Source organism: Glossina fuscipes, unplaced genomic scaffold, assembly GCF_014805625.2.
Source record: "Glossina fuscipes isolate IAEA_lab_2018 unplaced genomic scaffold, Yale_Gfus_2 0, whole genome shotgun sequence".
Classification (NCBI taxonomy): domain Eukaryota; kingdom Metazoa; phylum Arthropoda; class Insecta; order Diptera; family Glossinidae; genus Glossina; species Glossina fuscipes.
Window position 1 is genome coordinate 44,089,043 of NW_023998414.1, and position 17,857 is coordinate 44,106,899.

At 32.3% G+C, this 17,857-nt stretch overlaps 2 protein-coding genes across 12 annotated transcripts in view; one reads left to right on the forward strand and one right to left on the reverse strand.

Moving 5' to 3' along the window:
* LOC119637886 (alpha-ketoglutarate-dependent dioxygenase alkB homolog 7, mitochondrial) overlaps nt 1-8,569 on the forward strand; it is a 35,210-nt gene extending 26,641 nt beyond the window's left edge. The window contains exons 6-7 of one of the 2 annotated variants that reach the window (XR_005247349.1): nt 8,150-8,295; nt 8,354-8,568. The gene's annotated coding sequence lies outside the window, so the exon portion shown is untranslated. Of the gene's footprint in view, nt 1-8,149 lie in introns of both variants that reach the window. The other variant, XM_038034335.1, reaches the window with a different exon arrangement.
* The window catches only part of LOC119637842 (voltage-dependent T-type calcium channel subunit alpha-1H), a 139,918-nt gene that overhangs the window by 12,754 nt on the left and 109,307 nt on the right, over nt 1-17,857 (reverse strand). For 5 of the 10 annotated variants that reach the window (XM_038034214.1, XM_038034234.1, XM_038034260.1 and 2 more), the window contains 7 exons: nt 16,942-17,183; nt 11,193-11,820; nt 10,888-10,920; nt 9,751-9,936; nt 8,884-9,668; nt 8,579-8,788; nt 313-481 (listed from right to left, as the gene is read on the reverse strand). In XM_038034214.1, coding sequence (XP_037890142.1) covers nt 313-481; nt 8,579-8,788; nt 8,884-9,668; nt 9,751-9,936; nt 10,888-10,920; nt 11,193-11,820; nt 16,942-17,183 — 2,253 coding nt within the window. Of the gene's footprint in view, nt 1-312; nt 482-4,831; nt 4,947-8,578; nt 8,789-8,883; nt 9,669-9,750; nt 9,937-10,887; nt 10,921-11,192; nt 11,821-16,941; nt 17,184-17,857 lie in introns of all 10 variants that reach the window. The other 5 variants (XM_038034277.1, XM_038034242.1, XM_038034251.1 and 2 more) reach the window with 4 other exon arrangements.

A 17,857-nucleotide genomic window follows, 5' to 3' on the forward strand; every position in this document is an offset into this window, starting at 1 on the left:
ATTAAAAAAATAATCTAACAAAAGAAGTTTGCATAGAAAACAAACAAGTAACGAAACCAAAATAAAAGTATATATTTGTATATAAAAACGTAACAAAAAAAATTAATCTGTATGTCTATATAATATTATATAAACAATGGTTTATATACATATATATAAATATATATATATATATATACATATATATAAATATATATACTATATATATATATGTATATATATATATATATATATTTATTGATGGATTGGTTTTGATTTTGTCTTATATGTAGAAATTAATAGTTTTTGCTAATGAGGTAATTGTTCTCTTACTTGGAAGACTGTGACTGTTGCCCAGAGTATGTTGTTGAAGTGTTTGCGATCACATTCACATTGTGGATGTTTGCTGATTATTTCGGGACACGTACATTCCCTTTCGATACCGGTGGTCTCGTCCATAAATTTACAAAACTTACCGCCAAACAGATACATGCCCAGTATGCTGTGGGGTTTATACATATACATATACACATACGAATAGTAGTAATTTTGTTTTTGTAGTAGTAAGTATAAATGTTTGTATATATATATCATTATATATATACATATATATATATATATGTATATATATATATATAATGTGTATATATACATATATATATATAATGATGTATATAAATATAAATATGTATTTTTTTATATAATAGTTTGTTTTAATTGTTATATACGTATTTGGAAAAATATTACATACAAAAAATATATATTGTTTTTATTACGCACATACATGTTTTGTATATATAAGTATTCATATAAAAGGGCATGTAAATGTATTACAGTTTCTTGCCTTATATATCAAATTTATAACAGTTTATTTTGGAATATAAGTTCGCAGGTTCCTAAACAATTTTATTTACACATCTAAGCCTGGCGATCGTTTTTTGCTTTTATAGGTTATGTTGTTGAGACAGCGAGAAAAGGAAATGAGAAATGAAAAGAGATCACTAACTATTGTAAGTCTGTTGGCGACAAAAAAAATAGCTTCACTGGCTCATCCGTTAGTGGAAGCAAAACAGTAATGCAGTGATTTTCATGGAATTCATTTTTCATACTCTACACCACTCGAGGTATGGGGTATGTTTTATCCTTTATTATATGAAAAAATTTGTATTTTCATTTTTTCTCTCCACAAAAATAGTTAAAAGAAAATATTTCGGCATAATAAATTGATAGCATATGATAGAAATTTTTTGAACCTAGTTCCATATAAGAGTTCTACGAAAAGTATGTCTGTACGTGGCAAGAATGCCTTATTTCTCATATCTCATCGTAAATTATGATCCATATTTATAAGCTGATATAAAGACTAACTATACCGAAATTCGGCTACGTAAGTCTACTTTTATACCCCATCCCCCCCCCAAAAAAAAATGTTTTCGCGAAGGATAAGCCTTTACATATCACTTGTGGTACAAGGATATATTAGGTTGATGTGGATGTAAGCAACACCCTCGAGGGCCGGAGATCTTTTATAATAGCGATCTTAATCCATTTAATTTTGTCTGTTCCTTTATTCGTCTGTCCGCCTTGTTTTCTTGTGCTCGGTTTTACTTTCCTCAATCTAAAAAATCGAAATAGAAATTGCTTGAAATTAGATGGTCTAGTGATTAGGATGTTCGCCCATTAGCCGATGGAACCTGGTTGGATTGCTGTTGCAATAGACCTAAGAATTGTGCCTTATTTATATATGTACAAAATGGCTAATGGTTTTCATCTATACCTTATATATTGATTATTTATGGGGCGTGACGACTTAACATGTTGTTTTCTGTTGTTTAACACCAGCAACGCGCATGTATAGGTGCATCCATCCTAATACCCTACATCGCTTGTGGTACAGGGTAGGTTGTGCAAGCGTATGTAACACCCAGAGGAGTTTGAGATAGGCTCACCTAAACTTGCTTGTCCGTCTGTTGTGTGTCCGTGTAAATTTGCGTTCACACCACGGGCTACAATTTTTGAGATATTTGGATAACATTCGGTACATTGATGATTTTTGGCCCAACGACGAGCATTATTGAAAATAATTCGAATTGGATTACTTTTTCGACCACTTTCCACATGACGCCTTATTTTGAAAAAGTTATATATGGGTCGGTGATGGGTTGCGGCCCACTATAGCCTTTCTAGTGTTAATATTTTATAGCAACAATTGGTCGTTAATAGCATTTTGACATAAAAATGAATTGTAGCAAATTTCGATCACATCCTAGATCCTAGATTCCACTATCTGTCATATATCTTAAGAAGAATAACTCTTTGTACGGTAATAAAATTTAATTTGTTATTTTTTACGGCCAAAATATCATGAAGAACAATAATAGAGATAACAAGAAAATTGCATTTACGCGATTTGACGCGGTCTAAAGTTAGCAAAACTATATCGTCGTCAAGGACTACGTAGACTGTGTTGGTCTTCATCTATTTTGGTATTACAGTATTACAAATTAGACTTTTTTATCATATAATAGCTTAAATTTTATGGGAATCCTTATATGGATCGGGTTTCGGAATATAAATTTACATGGTCTAAATTTGGTACGCTTACATTTTACGTGAAATTACGATCAAGAACCATTAGAATCGTGAGGCATTAAAAATTCGCCTTGTCATATTTTCATTAATTTCATCATATACTTGTACCATTATGTTAAGTTAGTGTGGATGTACGTGGTATCCAGAAGGATCTAGATAGACATGCTGAGAAGAGGGTCGTAAAAATATAGCGATTCTGCTCGTTTTCAACACCCTTGGGTCAGGAAATGTCAATGTGTTAAATTTCATCAAGATACCTCAAAATCATGAGTTGTGTTTGGAATAAGAATGCATGGATAAGCATGCAGATAGACATGCGGACAAAGAGACAAGCTTAAATCCAATTAGAGAATGGTTTGGAGTCGATGGGAATAATAAACGGTACGTATACCTTAAATCTTTTTGAGTGTTACGTATTACATCATATACCAATGTAAGGTAAAATGACGTGACACAATTCCCGAATATCTAGTTCTTCATAGTGAGGTTGTTACAGAATTAATACCAGATCTTTTCTCTTAAGCCTATATTTCCGAAGAATACGAAAGATTCGTTTTAAGAGGGAAAGAGCTTTCTTCCTTTTTTAAAATATCTTGAGTCTCATTTGTGATAATAGACGATGGTTAAATTCGACCATAACGGACACAGATTGCTTTACAAATTTCATTTTTATTTTTATGATTACATGCCACCAAACAGGCCTTTGTCAGAGGATTTGTTATTGATGCGCAACATTAGCTCATAAGTTGTAAAAATGTAAACCGTGTTCGCTCTTTTGAGGAGCAAACTTCTGTCTTCGACACTAGTTGATTACAGGAAGTAACCAATGCTGATCTGTACTCTTACTAAGCAAAATTCACAAGAAATGATTGTTTTTTATGCTTTCCAATCTCATTTTAATTAAATTCCTTTTCTCGCCTGTATCGTCTAACCATAAGTGTTTGTAGCTACTGGTCTGAAAAGAGGTGCTTGGCTTGTTATATCTCGAAGTTTTATATATAGAGGGCAGATAGCTCTGAGAAGAGTACAGTGGGGAATTTTCTTATATATTTTTTTAAATTCATTAATAAAAATCTTAACATTTAAAAGTGATATTCAGTAAAAAAAAGAGAAAAAAGAAAAAAATGAAATTTTGCACACCTTGAAAAAAATTAAAAAAAAAAATCATGTTTCAAAAGTACAAAAAAGGAAAAGAAAAAATGTACATAAAGAAGCCAGGGTTAGGAGTCGAAACTTTAAAAAAGAGAAGGCGAGAAGTGTGAAATAGTGTTTGCAATGAAACCATAGAAGAGTTAGCATATATACGGAGAGAAACCATGATGCATGCAGAGGGGAAGAAAACGAGAAAGAGTAAAACAACCAACGAATTAACGTTAAACATCAACACCAACAACAACAACAGTATAACATCGAACAGCAATCCAAGCAATTACATCAAGTGCTGAACAGTGAATAAAAAATACAAGTAAAAATACAAGTAATTTAAAAAAGCCATGCGAATAGTTTTCCCTTTTTCCTTTCAGTGCAGAGTGCATAATATATCTATACATATATATATATATATATATATATATATATATATAGAGATATATAATTAAATTCATAATGCTTACCTGAGGGGGTGGGTGGGGGGGGTGTATTGTTACGTATTTTAATATTTTATTTAATGCATTTAGAAGAAAATGCTTACAGATTATATAAAAAGTTTAAGTGTTCGCTTATCAATTAAGATTACAACGACTAGGTGACTCCTTAAGTGGCAAGTGAAATGAAAACAAAATTAAAATATTTTTTCTTTTTTTTTTACTAGTACCCAAAACAAAAATATGCCAATAACAGCTTGTCAGGCGTATATGAAGGGACGGGATGAAATCGAAGCAACAATCCTTTGAATACAACTTAAGAGTTTTTCTCATTTATTGTTCTTGATTATTAGTTAAAAAGGCTTCACAATATATATATATATATATATATATATATATATATATATGTATGGGAAAAAAGTGGAAAAATATTAAAAAATAAGACAAAAGGAAAAAAACACGAAAATTATATACAAATAAACACAACATTTAAAATTATCTGAAATGACACTTAAATAACACAAATCATACATAACTAAATCACTTTTTAATTATTATTATTATTGTTATCATTAATAATGATAATCGTAATTGAAATAATGCCGTGATTAGTATTCTTAAGAACTTCACTTATTCTTCTTTTTTTTAAGCATATGAAAAACAAAAGCAACAACTACCTGAAACACTGTGACGAGCGCCCAGAGTAGGCTGTCGAAATTTTTACGATCGCATATTCTTTCGCCCTTAATTTTCTCGCAGAATTTACAGCCGAATAGATTCATGCCAAGTATACTAAATTAATTCATTGATTGATTTCGATTTTGATGAATTTGTTTAATTCGTTTACGTATATCGCGGTGTTTACATATACAACAACAGATTTTTAAAGTTGTATGAAAATTATTTTTAAACAAATTTATAATTATTTTAATTTTTATTGGTTTTAATATATATATATATTTAAAAAAATTCATTTTATTTAAAAATAATTTCAAAAAAGTATTTTAAAATACAAAATTGAGTTATTTAAATATTTTCATACAGTACAGAGGATTAATTAATTAATAGTCAATTTAAGAGTAAAAGAAAGAGAGAGAGAGAGAAATAGAGAGAGAGAGAGAGAGAGAGAGAGAGAGAGAGAGAGAGAGAGAGATAAGAGAGAAAGAGACGAAAAGAGACAAGAAACGGAGACGGCAAAAGAGAAGATGAGAAAAGACGAAAGAAAGAAAGAGAGAGATAAATAGATATTGGCATGAAATTGAGATTGAGAGAAAGAAATGAATAATACAAGATTCTTATCTGGAAAATGAGCACATTTAAGAGAGCATTGAACACAAATGTGAAAATAAAAACAAAGAAAAAAATGCACAAAAGTTGTGACAAAGCTTAAGAAAGAATTCCGCACTCTTTTCTTAAGATCAAAATTAAGAGTAACAATTTATTCAATGGAAGAAAAATAGCAGTATTCGGTCAACAAACCATTCGCTGGATGTGAAAGATTCGATATTCATTGTCAACTCATGGTAATAAGTTTTAAGAAGGACTTTTATCTGTCTGGACATTCCGAAAACATGAGTAGAGCTCCCTTGAAGTAACCCGAAGTAATCAAATATGATCTAGCACACCTGTTACACACAAAATTCTGCGATTTAATGGAAAATAAGCAAGAAAAGGCTCATTGGACTGTTTTTTATGAAAAGTTTGCTTGGTTCTCATAAACAAACTTTCAAGTGGTAAATAGTTTTTACGTATTAAAGAGATTTATTATTTCCGCAATCTACATTTTGGCGATCGTTAAAACCACAAATACATTTTATTTATTGGTAAATTTGTTTATCCGTTATCCACCCTTTCGTCGCTTGTAATTTTCAAAACTGAGATATTAAATTGAAGGATACGCTTACGCTGGGTGAGTACAGGGCGAAAAAAACGTATAAAATTAATTTCTCAAAAATCATCATCAGAGGCGTGTAAATTATTGTATATGTCAATGTAAATATTTGGCATATATATATATATATATCAAAGGGGAATTTAGAAATGACGGTTTGCGGACAATAAAGAAAAAGTCTTTACGATGATTGCGAAGGTGCGTATCCAAGATTCGTTCCAAAGGTACTTTTTTTTTTTTTCCAAAAAAAAAAAAAAAACAAATCTTATTAGCCCTTTTCCAAAGATATCGTTTATACAAGTTAAAAAATGTACCCTCGCCGTCTTTCGTATGGCTGGCGTGATGGTCATTTTAAACGAAAGTTCTGTTCAAATCAGCACGACTTGATGTCATTTTTTGTGGTAATTTTAGTTTAGCTCAAATTTTCATAATTTGAAAAAATTAAAAATAAATCAAGTTTATGCGAGAAGGGCTCTTAGTGTCATTAGCAAAATTATACCTTAGAAGCTAAAATGTAGACACAAGTTTACTTTATAGATATTTAGAAATTTCGTTTTAAAATAATTATTATTTCATTTAATATAGATATAAAAGATTATTTAGAGTTAAGAATTTACGATTTGAGGAACAATTAAATCCAAACATTATTATGGACATCTAACTACTCTATGTAATATGTAAGGTTTTATTGCAATACTTGAGGCAACATGGAATCAATATTCTAACTAATTTCAAATGTAGATGATTTTTTATAATAAGACGATCTACGTATAATTATTAAGACGAAATGAATATGTTTTAGCAAATGGCTCTAAAGATTACCTCTAATGTTTCCACTAAAAATACACACACAAAGAAATCATCATCGATACTAAATAAGATGAAAAAGTAAATGATATGCGTTTGAAGGAAACGGGAAATAATCAATTTTGTTTTAACACTTTTTGATAGATCAAAGAAAGAAAAGTTAGACAAAGAAAAAAATGCTGAGATCAAAAAGATTATCTGTGTTCTTAAGTGTCAAGTCAAAAAGCGCGAGAGAGAGAGAGAGAGAGAGAGAGAGAGAGAGAGAGAGAGAGAGAGTGAGAGAGAGAGTGAGAGTGAGAGAGAGAGAGAGAGAGTGAGAGAGAGAGAAGAAATAAGAGTGTATCGTGTGTTTTTTTAAGTGAACTGCAAAGCTAGTGTTGTTATATGGTGAGAAAAGTTGAAAGAAAAAATATAAGTACATAATTTAACGAGGCGTGAGAAAAGCAGTCCATCTAACTACTGGGGGTCGGGTTTTTATATTTATACATATATAATACTTCGTTGAGACAGCAACCAATGCTTAAAGTTTTATAGTTTATTTTAAGAGAGTAGCTTAATTGGAAAATGTTAAGAAATACAATATGGGAGAGTGGAAGAGAGTAAGCCGCGAAAAATATGTTTTAAATTCTAAAGAATATTATCGCAAGAGAGAGGAGTTCCAAATACAGAGAAGGAGAGACAGGAAACGAGATAGTTACATAAATATAGTGAAGAAGGGAACACAGACCGAGAGAGGGAGATGGAGATAAATAGGTAGATAGATAGAGGGGGAGATAGAGACAGAAGATAGAAAAAAGAGAGACAGAGAGAGAGAGAGAGAGAGAGAGAGAGAGAGAGAGAGGGAGAGAGAAAAACATATTAAGTGTGTATCCCTCTATCATGAAACAATTTCGTGGATATTCCGTTCATTCATTTTACACATTTTTTATAAAGCTGTCTTAATTTTCACTGGCAGTCGCAAGTTTTCAAGCACTGCTACTTCAGTTTGTTAAAAGTGCTCCTTTTACTTTTATTACATATTTAAAAAAACAACAATATATTAGCCAATATTGAAATGCACTCAAGCGAAGCCTGTTGAATTATATTCAATTACTAATGACATAAACAAAAATACTTCGCCTATTGGGAATAAATAAATTTGAATCTGATAAAAGTTTATATCCTTCTCCCCTCATTGTTTGCGTTAAAACTTATGGCTAAACTTTGTACTTTTAAAAATTTTTCATTTATTATTATCGCCAAATTGTTGTGATTTCATCCTTCTAATTTTTGTTTTATCTTTTCCTCTTCTTAAAAGTCATTAAAGTATTAAACTGTGCGGGAATAAGAGAGATTATGGAAACTGTAAGTACTACTAGTTGTAGGAAGTGGACGAAGTCTAATCTAATTGTTAAATGTTATACGGAGGAGTTGATTGGACGCTTCTCATTTTCTTGCAAAAAGGTTAGAACATCCACAAATTAAGCTATCATAAACTTATATGCAATTCCAGATTTTATAGAATGCGATTCGCTCACTGGAACACATTTAAGATATCTCAAATAAGGACTTTAACGAACTCAGGTCCAATTCTAGAAAACTGAATAGTCAGATTTCTTGGTAAATAGTAGATGTTCTTACATAAGGAGTGGGGAAGAAAAGGCTGGAACGGGATTCTGGATTATCTCTATTTATATATATTATATATAAACTACATATATGAACGCCCTATAAACGAACAACTTACCTGAATATAAAAATAAACAATACCAGGAGAGAAAAGAATACAGCCACGTTATCCATTGTGCGCAGCATGACAAACAGTTGTCGCCGCAAATTGGGCATAAAACGTACCAATTTTAAAATACGTAGTAAACGAAACGTACGTAACACTGATAGGCCAGAACCACCGCCACCCGTCCCATTACCCAAAAACTGCTGGCAAATTTCGATTACACTAGAATAGATAGCAGTAACAGCATAATATAAATAAATTATGTTCTTTCTACGAGAGGCATATAGGAAAATGTATATATTCAGCAAGTAAATTACCTTAAAATTACAATGATACCATCGAATACATTAAAACCGTTGGCTATGTAACGGAAGGGACCCTCAGCTACCACTTTGAGCAACATTTCGACAGCAAATATTGCCGAAAACACTATATTACTGGTTTCGACAATGGCAGTTAACTCTTCCGGTTGATTGTGATATTCGATGCCCATGGACAAGGTGTTAATGAGTATGGCAAGCAAAATTCCCTGTTGAAAATATTTGTGTTCAACGAGACGTCGTATATAGCGGCGGCACAAACCGCATATATGCATAATGCAACGATAGATCATTAGAGTCGCTCGCATACATCGGGATCTTTTTCTCGTTCTATCTTCCAATGGCGATAAAACGTTCTGATATAGATCATAACAGCAGGAATAGTCTTCTATGTAATTTCCTGCTCGACCTGTTACAGTCACCGGTGCACGATGAGTAGCACCGTTGGAACTAATAGCCTCCAAAGCTTTCTTTTCATAGGTTGATTGCCTTTGCTGTTGGTGTTGACGACGTTGTTGTTGCTGTTGTTGTTGCTGCTGTTGCAGAACCATAGCGGTATTTTCGAGATTCTGTTGATTGCGTATAGCTTCTACTGTGTGAGGGTCACAACGTGCCAATGAATTGTAAAAGGATTCGAGTGTACTTTGGCCCGTGGGTAAGGCGGCTGAGAATGCCACAGAAAATGCTAGAAGTTCTTGACAAGTCATTGCGTCGTGTATACCAAGATCCGAACAATCCGCGTAGGGATTCGTAATCGTGCCTAAAGTTTGTGGGAGATTAACCTAAAGATATATAATCATTATATATAAACATCAAAATGACTATTCGCTTGCTTAAAAGCGTTTTAATTTAAAAACAACTTACTTGCCAAATACTGCCATCGCCCGCCTGAGTCATCTTCTCTGATGAGCTTACTGTCTTCTCGGTAGCTGTTGTTGCGTCCTTAAGAGCAGGTGGTGTATGTAGTAGGACATATTCGTTAAACATCACAGAAGGACGACGACTGGTTGCTGAAGGTGGGCTTAGAAATCCGGATGTACACGGATGCGTCTGAGAGAAAAATTCAGTAAGTTCATTATCAGAAAATAAGCATATTTTCGGAATTTGCAATTATTTTGTAATTATATTCCAGTCGGCTACAAAATCTTGATTTAAAATACAATCAAAAAAAAAAAGGAACGGTCTCCTTAAACGATGCGCAGCTTGATATACCTTGTACATCTTGTCTAATAAATCAGAGGCAATGAGAAGACATGAACAGGACATCCTTGATATGGTCTTTAGATCATTGATTTTGTTGCTATATCCAACGGTTGACAACTTAAATGAAATACTTTTATATATTCGCTGAAACAAACGACTCATGGGAAACTGACTCTCCCTTCACTAACGAGAGGAAAACCGAAATGCCACAAAGTTGCTGTTTAAAATGAGTCGGAATGTTGATCAAGAAGTAGGTAAATATAACAAAATGCGTCTACTTGCTTGAATTGCTTAGTTGAAAACACAGTAGTGATTGCGCGGATGAATTTCGTAGTTCCTATCAGTTCAACAATTCTAACCTTATTGTTCATAATTGCGGGAGGAGAAAAGATTACGAAGTTAAAACTGTTTCACTAAATGGAAGAGAAAGACATTTATTTTATACTAACAGGCAAATTAATCCATAAGTTGCTAGAAGGCTTGCATGGAATGAAAGGAAGTGAGAAGGTATTGAAATTCAAAACGTATAGATCAAACTATTTACTGGTATTACACACATTTACATTCTCGTATGAACTTTCTCTTTGTTCTTCTAGTACTTGATTCGGGCGCAAAATTCTAGAAAAAATGTCCGTTCTAAGTTCAGTGCAAATAATGCAAATGATACGAGAATGATACGAGAAAACAGTAAATAATGCGCTTAGGTCAACTTGTGCAAGGGACTTTTTGAAACATTGAGAAATCTATGATTATAGCAAATTGCGCTACGACCTGTACATTAACTTAGTTGGCACTTACATGCTTGGGTTTGCCTATGTTTCCCAATTGCAGCTAAATTGCGGCAAGAGTTGGTATTAATTAATGAAAAAAGAAATTGATTCAATAATAAAATTGACGATGTTTGTTGTCGTTAAATAAAAGTTATGTATATGTGTATATATGTGTGTGTGTTTAAAGAAGATATTAGTGCTTATTATTTTTTGCTTCACAGAATTCGAGCTTTTAGAATAATTTTGGAAATAATTTTTGAAAATATTATCAAAAGCTTCTTCATGTATTTAAATCATGTATTAAATATGTGTTTTGAGAATAAAATATCTTACAATTAATTGTTCCGAGTCCATGAAATTTTGGGAAAATTTTAAAAGGATCGTTTTTTGTTGCAGCTGCTTATTGAATCCCTGCTCGGCTTCTATAGCTGCTTTTGTTTGGTTCATGAAGTTTTTCTTGCTTTGCGTTGTTTCTAATGAATGTTCTGAATTATCTGATGAGGAATGTTGTTGCTGATAATGATGAGTTTGTATAGTGTTATTACCGTTATTTATACCATTCAAGAAGGTCATTACACCAGTAGCGGAAACGTCACCGATGTCTCCACTGCCACCGACGCCTCCGCTCCCGCCATCTACGCCATTCGTTGTTGTTGTTTGACTCTGCGTTTGTATATTATTATTGTTACCGCCTTGCTGTTGTTGTTGATGATTCTGTTGATGATTATTAACACTAATCATCCCTTCTCCGGTACCGGCTCCGTTCAGAACGGTCTTATTGTTGTTTGAATTTAACGGCACCATCACAGTTATCATTTGATCTTGTATACTGGACGGCTTGCGATTCTTATCGCTGTTGTATTTCGGGCATTTGGGATGGTGGCATTTTATACGTGACGGCGAAAATGTCAAATTGTCCGCATTCGGCAATAAACCTTCCTTACGTTGCTGCCTTTGATACCTGAATTGCCGTTAGTTAGCCGATTGGATGATTGGTTGTTCGATTGATTGTAGCAGCAATGGCAGCGGTAGTCGGTTATTTTTAGGTGTGTCGTAATTAAACGTATATGTGAACGTGTGTATTTGTTGCGTTGATTTGTTCGTGCGTACGTGTATGTATGTATATATATATATATTTATATATATATATATATATATATATATATATATATACGTATGTATATACGCGTATATTTTATGTATATATATATACATTTTTTTATTATTTGGAGGAAACGAAACGAAACGAAAATGTCAACAGAAAAGTAGAAAAAGAAAAAGCAGCATTAATAGAATCGATCGAAATTGAAAACGAACAAATAATCAACATTAAATTCTTCTAAACATTGAATTAAATAACAAAACAAAAATATTTTTATATATTGCAGAACTAAAAAAAAAAAACAAAATCAAAACTTTGCTCTAATGGGCAGAAAAGTCAGCCAGAAAAATTTAAAGGTCTAATAGAAGGAAAAAAAAAATAACGGGCTTGTTCAATATTTGTTTCGATACGATTTGAAGTGTTATGCAGAAAATTATATACAAAGATGAAGTTCAGTTTAGTTTATAAAAATTTTGCGACGAACCAGAGGTAAATAAGTAAAAGCATCGGTGAAAAAAACATTTGAAAAAGTATTGCTTCTAATAAGAGAGAAATAAAATGGAGAACATTGAAAAACGTGAAAAAATGCATAGAATAATGCATTCAGTTTTAGAAAAGGACGTAAAACAAATAACTAAAAAAAGTATACTTTTATTCTTTATAAATATTAATCTCTAGAATTTTGCTTTTTTGTTACACTTTGCATGATATTAAAATGTTTAGGATTTTTGTTAGGATAATGGCGTCCCCTGTCATTTTCAAGAGCACATTTCGGCCAAATTCTTCTGGCTGGGAAGTGGTTTAATTGATTCAGGAACGTACTTTGATTGAGCGCTCACTTATAGCCTATTATGACTAAAGGATTGATGGTTTGATGAAAGAATCACGCAATAGAGCCATTATTTTGCGAGCTCTGTAGCAGGCGACATGGTGCTTCATCCAACCACGACGTTAAGAAAGAAATAAATCAGTCAACATTGTACCCGAGAGCACTTTCGAAAAACTTTTTTCCAGATCAAAAACCGTTGTCTTATGGTTGTGACTAAAGAGGTTCTTTGGTTATTTCCGTCTAATTTTCGGAGCCCCAGGCGTGACAATTTCGCTGGTTTGCGTTGCGAAAAAGGTGAAAATGCGTCTCATCACTCAAAATAATTGAGTTTAAAGCATCATGATCATGCATTTCTAGTACTCAATTAGCAAATGCGTTGGCAATCCTTGCGTGCGTTTTACTTATTAAATGAATTTCATCGCAATGACAGATGAATTTTGACAGTTTTAAGTTATTTAACATTCTAAACCAATGCAAGCGCTTGCAATGCAGAAGCCAATGCAATATTTTATTTTACTTTTTTATTTTAAAAAGAAATAAAGTTGCTGAAGAGGTTAAGCAAATGTACAGTCCTATCAATTAATTAAAATGGAGTATAGAGCATTGATGAAAAACTTTCTTTATTATTTTGAAAAAGCTACGCTTAAGTAAATCTCAACTCTATGAGTGTTGAAAATTAGTTTGAATTTTTTGGTTTTCCAAAAATTTTCAAAATAAAATTCTTCAACAAATCAAAAGCTTAATGTTTGTGACAGAGCTTAAAAGATGTATATTTATATTGAAAGAAACAATTTAAAAAACTACATAGTTTCAGGGCTCCGATAACCATTGGCTATTTTTAAGCATGAAAGCGTACTAGCGGATATACGATTGTGAACTTGATTTATGAACTTAAAGCTATAAAGTTCGGGTTACATTATTGCCTGCTATTTCAATTATTGCAGCAGTGACGACGGGTCTGACATTATCATATTGTATTTTGAAGGCGTCTTAAATAATCAACGTCTAAACAAGGCGCGCCATCTGATCTTATAAGAAATTTGTGTGTCGCAAATTTTCATTGATATCAAACTGGCACGCTATCTCTCTACTGTTTATATCAGTTCATGTATACGTAAAGTTTCATTTTTGTATTTAAATTTTTTGAAATGATTTAGTGATGGAGAGACAGAAATTGATAATTAGTTTCATCCACCTTAAAGGTACAATCAATGGCGCAACTAGTAGAACAATACACGTAATGAAAACAGAAAATTAGTGCTTGGGACGTATGAGTCTTACGTTAAATATATAACTAATAACTAATGCTAACATAAAATTGTATCTCATTATTGCATGCATTTGATTTTGATTAGAAAATGTGCCTAAAAATGAGAGAAGAATCTTAACATATATAATACATTAATGAATCAATTATTTCAAATTTCCCTCAAAAACATTGTATGCATGAATTTTTATATCCATCAGCGAATAATCATCCTTTGGTATACGAGACAGTCAGTTTGATACACATCAAAGGTCACTGGAAATATACCTTTCTATATAGTGCATCAACGTTAAATTTCGAGTCAATTTAACTCAGTCTTTTTATCGATTCAACTATTTGTTATTTCGAAGCTATACGCTCGCAAAAGCGAGATGGAAAATTAAAACAGGTAATATAATGAGCGAGCTCGAAAATAAGTGAGATCCGTCCACAATGATATTAACAATAAGTAAAAAAATAATAATTTACTGTTCATATTAAATATTAGTCTTAAACTTAGTTAAAATGTTAAGGTCTGCCAGAATGCCTTGAGTAGATAAAAAAGTGTTAATTTGCAGTTTTCGTAAGATATTGATCTTTAACCCGATACGAATATTTGCTATTGTCAGAATATGCGATAGGTAGAGAAAAATTTGGAGTTTTGCATGCGAATTTGATAAAAGGTTACTTAAAAAGTTGTAAAGACACTTTGAAATCTTTTTCTATATCTGCAACCGGTCGAAAACTTTGATGGAAGAATCTATGAGAAATGTGTGACAATGTGTAAGTGATGATTTTTCTTGTTTTTCCTGTGACATATGGCAAACTTTTGAGAAATCAAATCGTAGAGAAATGTGAATAAATTATAGACTGTTTTTAGTAAAAGTAGTTGCAGTAAGAAAAGGTTAAGAAAAGTTTACTTAGAGTAATAAAATTATTGAACAGGCCCGTTTATTCAGAAACAAGTTTTTTTTTGTTTATAAAGCAAATGTATGCTAAATTTTTCCTACTATAGGCGCAATTTTTTTTTTTTTTTTGACATTTGCTTAACGCTTAATAAATTGCCGCATGATTAATATCCGTATCAGTATCATAAGTATGTATTAATTTTTTGTAATTTCTATCTTATCTAAAGAAACGAAGACTTGCAGTTTTCATATACATGCATAAAAATTCAATTGATATTATTTTTCACTTAACTAAAAGCTCTTCAACTAAAATATGTACAGAAAATACGGATATGTGTGTGGTTTCTTTGGTAGTAGTGAATGGGTAAAAGAACCAAAAACGTAAAACAAAAACCATAATAAAGGTTGTGAAATGTGAAAAACTATACAGATGAGGGCAACCAAAGTCATTCAACGTCATATTTTTCATACATTCCTTTAATTAAACATTTTTATGGTTTCTTTTCCTTATAGCTTTTTTACAGTTTTTTCTTCTTTTTTTTCTTATTTTGTTTGTTTTTTCCTTTAAGTGACTGATTCTAAAGCAAATTGATTTCGATTTTAGCTCTAATTTATTTTGTCGTAATGTATGATTTTATTGTGTAGGTGAGGATGTAGATTTGCTGACTGAAGTTAACAATATTAATATATTATTGTTGGATACCATTTTGAGTCCCGTTAAAAAGCAGCAAACTTTTATTTTTGTATATATTTGTTGTTGTCTGTTGGTGGGAGAAGGCGAAGCACTCAAACCGTACGGATTTTTGCTTGGGTTATATGTCGATTGGGCCAATATAGAGAGGTATGTCACTCATACACAAACACACACATACATCCACGCATTTATATACATACGCGTATATATATATTAATATATACATATAACGGTAATGCTATTTTCGCTGGATTTGTTATGTAAAACGATTCGAATTTCAAACGAGTGAAAAATTATATTCGGCCATGGCCGAATCTTCTATACCCATCACCTGTAGCTTATACAGAACTAAAAAAAATTAAATTTCATTACCGCACAATATTGGACAGGTACTAACTATCTCATAATACATGGAAAGTTTTAATCGCTATATTTGCTAACGACTAAAAACAAACCCGCCTTTTTTTGTTTTTGAAAGCAGAAGTTTTCTTAGTTTACGTTATATTGTTGAGGTGTCTGTTTACCGATCCCCTCATCCCCCCGCGCCATCTTCACTATTTTCATTCGCGGTCGAGCGCAAGGATTTCCAATGCTTTTCCTAACTTTGAAGCCGACATCCTGCTAAATTTCAAGCATGAATTCCCACAGACGGACGAACATACCTAGGTCGATCTAAAATTTCATACTGGTGAAAATATATGAAATTTTGAGGGGTTTTTAAAGTTTCCTTTTGAGCATTCTGTACGTTCTAGACTGAATCGTCATCATCCTTCGGTGATGGGTATGAAGACATTTTTTTCATAGATATACGAAACCACGTACTTTAGTAACAAGAGGGTAGTTTATGATGAAGTAAAAGGCGAATGCTGCTATTCTTATGCTAGAGAAAACTGTTTCCTCTTTGTTTTTTGTTTTTTTTTTTTTTTGGGTCTTAACTGATTTTTTTTTTCTCTTTTGTTAAATTGGGTAAACAAAGAGCAGACAGCTTACCTCGACGTCTGTAACATGCTTTACAAGTTCTCTTCTTTTCTAAACCGTGCTTAAAGTTGTTTTGTTTTTTTTTTATCGCTTGGTTTGGATTTAATTCCAATTACTTTTTTCCTTAAATTTAAACATACAAATCATCAAAATGGGAATGTGGTGGTTGCAGGATCGTTACGCTTGGTTAGTAGTTAATAGGTTTGATAGGTTTTTTCGGTCAACGATATTAAATGTACTTTAGGTTAATAAGTACAGAACTCAGTTTCAAAAACTCAAATTTAAATACAAAATGAAAAAGAAATCGAAACTACATTCAGCATACTTATATAATCTGTACTTCTTCAACATTCGCCGTTTAAAGCGCCGCCAAAGATGACCAATGTATTTAACGATCTCCGCATAACAGGTTGCCGGTTCCGAATTATTCGTGCTAGAAGCCAAAGTCGAAGAAGATGTATAGCGTGCCCTTTCTTGACGCATACGTTCCATTTCACGTTTCTTCGTCTCACTGAATTGTGTCGCAATGACAACAAGGCAAAGGTTGATCATAAAAAACGAACCGATCTGTTAGATGAATAAACAAAAAGTTTAAATTTAACAACATATACATATATGTACATGTATTTAAGAAAACAACGCTACAATGACTTAAACTTGTTTTAGTTTTTCATTTAAATATGCTCATAATGGGTTTGGTTTCTCTCTCTCTCTCTCTCTCTCTCTCTCTCATTAGAGGAACATGATAGTTTGAACCTGACTGTTGGCTATTGTTTACAATTCTTTGCTTTCTCAAGTGATTTTTTCGCTTTCGATATGGGATTTTTTTTTATTTTTATAAAAACATATGTGAATGTCTTTAAGTTCCGCACATTCCGTCGTTTTGTATACCTATTTTTTATTAGCCTGAATTGCTGAATGGATCTACAGATGCCTGTCTGACTGTCCGTGCTTTAAAATCGTAATTTCACGAACAGCCGTTGTCCTTAAAATCGCGCTTGTTTGCAATTTTTTCCGTGCCACTCTAGTCAAATCGAATAAGAAAATCGGCAAGCTCGGTTCTGGGTCCGCCACATTTACAAAATAATCGACCGGAAGAATAACACTTTTATTTTTCACTCACTCAATATTCTTAAAGTGGTAGCAAATGCCAATCTTAACTTGAATGTGAATATAAGTAAATATATGACATTTAAAATTTGTAGTGCACTGGACTGAACAAGTTCATTGATAAGTCCATT